Source organism: Helianthus annuus, chromosome 4, assembly GCF_002127325.2.
Source record: "Helianthus annuus cultivar XRQ/B chromosome 4, HanXRQr2.0-SUNRISE, whole genome shotgun sequence".
Lineage (NCBI taxonomy): Eukaryota > Viridiplantae > Streptophyta > Magnoliopsida > Asterales > Asteraceae > Helianthus > Helianthus annuus.
This window is the reverse complement of record NC_035436.2, coordinates 60,231,703-60,237,683: the sequence shown is the minus strand read 5'-3', so window position 1 is coordinate 60,237,683 and position 5,981 is coordinate 60,231,703. Positions and strand designations below refer to the sequence as shown.

Here is a 5,981-nt window from a genome sequence, read left to right as displayed (position 1 = left end):
TGTGTAATTTAAATGTAGGGGGGATGCTAAAACCTTGAATTTTTCAAGTCCTAATAACAAGCCTTACACAAAACTCTATTGTAACCGCTAATCACCCCAAATTTTTCAAAAATTTTTATTTTTATTTTTTAACTTGTTTTGTTTTAATTTGGGAATAAAAGTTCTAAAAAGGTTATATTTTACAAATTTACAACCGATAGCGTCGTGATAAAAAGAACCAACATAAGAAAATTATGAAAAGGCATGACACATCTAATTAAAATTTGATTATATATACTTGATCACATTATAAACCCATTCTCACAACAAGTGAGTTTTGAGCCTTTATCGAGCATATAAGCATACATCTTTAAACTAAATGCTCATTTTTCGTTTCTTGTGTGAATAGCTGCTTGGTTCTTACAACTCTAGAACTTACCACGATGATACATTCCCGGTCCTTACCAACTTACACCCAAGTAAGTAAATGATGGAGGCATTAGGACTAACCCATTTTCCTTTCAACACCATTATTTTTCATTTTCTTTATCACCTACCCAAAATCCCCCTAGTTAACCCCTTTGAGCCTAAACCTTTTCATTTCTAAACCCACAAAACAAACACCTTTACCCACCTAAACCTTTTTCTTTTCAACCCCTTTATTTTAGCAAAAAGCTCAGTTTTCTTGTGACGTCTCTTTATCAAAAAAAAAAAAAAAAAAGAAAGTCCAGAAATAAACAAACAAGTTCCTCAAAGAAACTTTGTTTGAAGATTCTTAGTTTAAATAAAAGTCACAAAAACAAAAAGTTTTACCACGACCGACGCTTTTTACGCTTTTAGCCCTTTTTACTAACCACTAACCAAAACCACCTACCCTTAGTCCAAGCCTAACCCTTTCCCAAGTCCTCTTGATATTTACGAAGGTTTATAGTTAAAAAGGAGGAGGATTGATTGCTTGGCAAGCATATGATAGAAGTAAGTTTCATGCTGGTTTCGAGTGTTTCACAAAAATACATCTTCGGCCGAGTGTTGAGTGATCTCCTGTGAGGTATATGAACTCGTATATAAATGGAATTTTAAAAAAGGCATGTTATGCCCAAATAAGTAATTTCTCTTATGAAACGTTCTAAATAAATCATAACGAATAGGATTGTAAATAGAATAAAAATAAAACCCAATAAAGATCTTGGATTCCCGACACTCAAGACAAGCCCAAAAAAACTTCTCTCCTACCATTTCCATTTGGGTGTGTAAGCCACATAATAAAGAGTTTTGCTTGAGGACAAGCAAAGATTCAAGTGTGGGGATATTTAATGTGTGTAAAATGCAACATATAAATTACATCAAATGAGGCATAAAACTAACCTGTTTTTAGTACTAATGTTGGAAAAGTGTGCTTTTGTCTTCCTTTTAAATTTAGAGGACCAAATGAACTTAAACGAGGAAAAGGAACAAATATACAACAAAAACCAACTTAAATACAAAGAAAAGGAATAAACGTGAGATGCCCGACCCCTCGGCAGCATCCCCAAGAACAAAAAGGAGAAACAGAAGGCTGACCACGGCCTATGCCCACTGGACACAGGGGCGTGGTCAGGTGACTGCAGAAAGGACAAAGCTGTGGAAGCTTCTACGCCCACCACGTGGGCGTGCCCATCTCAGCACGGGGCGTGTTCAACGCTAAGATTTGCAGAATCTTGCAAAATCTTGCAAAATCTTGGTAGTACAGATACGCTTTTGCCCACGGGGCAGTGCCCAGCGAACACGGGCCGTGTGGAGCCCAATGCTGACAAATGCAATTAATGAAGGAAGAGAAAGGGATGGCCACGGGGGCGTATCCACTGGACACGGGGCCGTGGCCGGGCTTCTGTTCAGGCTATAAATAGAGGTGCTTGGTTCACTTCAAAGGCATCCATTGGCAAACCACTACTCTCCCACTTTGCCACCACTCCACCACCACTACACCACCAACACCCACCACCATCATCCATCATCCACCTTTAGAGTGTGTAGTAGTCTCGGGATCCAAGATTGATAGTAAGAGTTCTTGTCAATCAAAGGCCATGCTTGGCTAAGTCTCTTACAACACTTGGTGAAGACAAGTCCTTAATGTATTACTTTTGATTCTTAATCTTTTTCGCACTTTTTAATTGGTTTTGTATTAATGCCTTTAATAACTAGTTTCTTATGTTGAAGGTGAAACTTCTTTATCATTTGTTCGTAGTGTCTTGGCATTACTTTACTATCTATATAAAGTAAAAGATTTACACCATTCATATCTCTACGGTCTATATAGAGATATGTTGGCTACCTGGTCGGGGGTTAAGGGAATGGTTTAGTAAGGTTCTTGCCTTGTTCAGTGTATAGATCCTGCAAGGACCTGGGTTAAGCTTACTAGGACCTCCTTCAATACCCACTGGTATTGGATGGCGGGGGTGCGAATGGCTTGATCCCATCATATGTAAACTAGTATTAATACATTAAGTCGGCTACTTGGGATTGTATCCCTGCTGACTCAAACCACTTAGCCGAGGGTAACGTCAACTTCAAAAGAGGGGCCTCCCATTTTTCGTATTAATAACTTAATTAATTGTCTTTCAATATTCCGACCCTTTGAGATTGTATCCTTGCTGACTCAAACCACTGTGTTGAGGGTAACGTCACCTTCAAAAGAGGGGCCTACTACTATAACTAAGATAATCTCTTAAAAAGTGCAAAAGTGCGGAAATCATCAAAGGATACATTAACGGCGAGTCGGATCTAAGTGATTCATCTTGTCTATCTGTTTTTATTTTCTTTTTATTTCTGCATTTTTAGTTTTAATTTTTCATGTTTAAACCCCTTCCTCAAAAAATTTAGATTATTAGACGTTGAGGATAAACCGGTACTAAAAGCTCTTGTGTCCTTGAACTGCCTCGGTATCTTACCAACACTATACTACGCTCACGATGGGTGCACTTGCCCAAGTGTGTGTTTAGTGTTAGCATAATATTGTGTTTTATAAATTTAAAACTTGACTAATGCGTAAAATGGGCTTAAAATATCAATAAAATCATAACACACCTAACGCACACCAAGTTTTTGGCGCCGTTGACGGGGACACAAAGATTTTAAGAAAGTTAGGAATCAAGGCCTAATCATTTTTCTTATTTTTTTATTTTTTTTTTTAGGATTTTTTCTAAATTTTTCAGCTTCTGCAGACTTCAGCACGGGCCGTGCCTGGTCGGACACGGGGCTGTGCCCAGCAACCTTACTGGCAATTTTTGTTTTCTGAGTTACAGAAGAGTGACCACGGGGTCGTGCTGAAACTCCCCAGTAACTGGGATCAAGAAAACAATCACTGTACAATGACCACTGGCCATGATCAGCCACCACGGGGCCGCGGTGAGACTTCTGACTGATGTTCTTTTTGTTTTATCGCAGGACTTGGAACCCATGCGCATCACCTGAACTTTATACGTAGTGCATGAGCTCCAGTTCCAATAAAGACATAAAAGAACCTTTAGACGAACTCGAGCGCTTTTTACGAAAAAGAGTAAAAGCTAAAAGCCAAGAGAAAGCCTCGGGGGACCAACTTCCAATGGCGGATCAACGTACCTTTATGGGTTACCTACGACCCACGGTAGGTAATCTCGGAGCCGCTATCAATGCACCGAATGTTGATGCCAACAACTTCGAACTTCGGCCGCACTTGATTAAAATGCTCCAAAATTCCGCAACCTTCCATGGCCTAGCTGATGAAGATCCACATCTACATATTACCAACTTTTTGGAAATATGTGATGCTTTCCGGATCAACGGAGCATCAAACGACGCCATCCGCCTCCGAATGTTCCCATTCTCACTAAAAGACCGAGCCAAGGCTTGCTTATCACCCTCCCAAGTGGTTCGGTAAACACTTGGGATGAACTTGCCCAAAAGTTTCTATATAAGTATTTCCCGCCTTCTAAAACCGCTAAATTAATGACTGAAATCAATACATACTCACAAGAGGACGGGGAATCCTTATATGAAACTCGGGAAAGATTCAAGGAGCTATTGAGGAAATATCCTCATCATGGTCTCGTAGTATGGCAACAAGTATCCACTTTCTATAATGGGTTGTTGCCACACACAAGACAAACACTCGACTCTAGCTCCGGGGGACTCCTAGGTAATCGTCGCCCAAATGAAATTTATAATCAAATTAAGGAAATTTCTCAAACCAATTTTCAATGGCACACACCCCAAGGCACAAAATCTATTGCCCCGGGTGCTCACAAGGTGGATGAAAGCACCTCTTTACCAGCCCAAATCGAGGCCCTATCTTCAAAAATCAAAAAGTTAGAAATGTCAAAAACGGCCTCGGTTATGTCTTGTGATGGGTGTGGTGGGCCACATGAAAATTGAAGTTGTATGAAAGAAATGGATAATCAAGCAGAAATGATAAACTACATTGATAATAGACCTAAGCCGTCGGGTCCCCCAACAGGCACCTTCAACCAAGGATGGCGTAACCACCCTAACCTTGGTTGGAGGGAACCCGACAATAGTAGTAACCAACAAAATCAAAACCAACGAACAAACTTTCAACAACAACCAAGAAATGAGTCACAAAATTTCTCTCAACAACAAGGGGGACGAGAGAGGCTTGAAGACACTCTTTCACGCCTCATCTCTGAAACCGAAAAAAGAACTCGGATCAATTCCTACAAATGGAATCAAACTTTAGAAATCAACAAACAAGTATACAGAACATTGAAAACCAATTAAATCAACTAGCTCAAATTTTCTCTGAGAGACCATAAGGCGTACTACCTAGCAATACCGAAACCAACCCAAAGGCGCAAGTACACCTCATAACACTAAGAAACCGGACCGTAGGTCCCGAGGAGGCCCCACTACCCCCATCCGAAAAAAGTCCACCCAGTCAAAACACGACCTCACCTCCAACCCATAAGGAAACAACGCCTCCGCCAAATCCCGAACTAACTAAGAACCCCTCGGTGCCCTAACTCAGTCGGTTACTTCGCTAAAAGATTGACGAGCAATTCACAAAATTCATAAACTTACTAAAACAATTGTATATCAATCTTCCATTTGTGGAAGTCCTCACCAAAATGCCAAAGTATTCAAAATTTATGAGAGACTTCCTCACTCACAAAAGGAAGATTGAAACATTGCACTTAGTCAATTTAAGTGAAGAATGCTCTGCCGTGCTACTCAACAAACTCCCACAAAAGAAAATCGACACGGAAGTTTCACCATCCCTTGTTCCATTGGGGGATCTCCTGTACGCAATGCACTAGCCGACCTTGGGGCTAGCATTAATCTCATGCCCGCATCAATGTTTGACCGACTCGGGCAAGGTAAAACAAGCCCCACAAAGATGAGCATACAACTAGCCAATAGGTCTATCAAGTACCCACAAGGTGTTGCCAAAAATCTATTGGTAAAAGTTGGAGACTTTGTCTTCCTGGCCGACTTTGTTATACTCGACATGGAGGAAGACACTGAAGTACTGCTCATTCTAGGAAGACCATTCCTTGCCACCGTTCACGCAATTATGGATATGAGTGATGGGAAACTAACATTGAGAGTCGGGGACGAAGAGATGAAATTCGGGGTTGGGAAGAGAGTAGAAGACGACCCGATTAACTACATGGATATCATAGACTCAAGCTTGGATGACGTCCTCCGACGGTGCAACACAGGATGCGAGACATCCCGCCTGGGAATAAAACACACTCGAAAAGGTGGAGTTTACCAAGGGAACGTATAAACCACACCCCATGCACCAAAAATAGAGCCTCACGACAATTTTCCAGCATTACAGCAAGTTTAGCATGGGGCCGTGCTCAGCCCAACAAGCCCCGTGCCCAAGGCTCTGCAGAAATTTGCCCAGTTCAGGTAACTGGACACGGTGTCGTGCTCATTGAACACGCCCCGTGCCCAGCCTTCTGTTAAATTTTGTTACCGACGATCTGAAAACGGGGCCGTGCCCGGACCAACACGGGGCCGTG

At 41.4% G+C, this 5,981-nt stretch overlaps 1 protein-coding gene and 1 non-coding gene across 2 annotated transcripts; one reads left to right on the top strand and one right to left on the bottom strand.

Annotated features, from left to right (window-relative positions):
* Nucleotides 1–3,936: 3,936 nt before the first annotated feature.
* Nucleotides 3,937–4,043, bottom strand: LOC118491911. The gene has a single exon (XR_004892356.1). It is a non-coding gene; the product is annotated as a small nucleolar RNA R71 (small nucleolar RNA).
* A 1,262-nt stretch (nt 4,044–5,305) lies between these two features.
* LOC110932974 lies at nt 5,306–5,740 on the top strand. Its single transcript, XM_022176221.1, has one exon. It carries the CDS (start codon nt 5,306–5,308, stop codon nt 5,738–5,740), a length of 435 nt encoding a protein of 144 aa, XP_022031913.1.
* The last annotated feature ends 241 nt before the right edge of the window (nt 5,741–5,981 follow it).

Excerpts from the sequence above, each read along its gene's own strand:
- LOC110932974 (XM_022176221.1), top strand. The coding sequence starts at position 5,306 with ATGTTTGACCGACTCGGGCAAGGTAAAACAAGCCCCACAAAGATGAGC.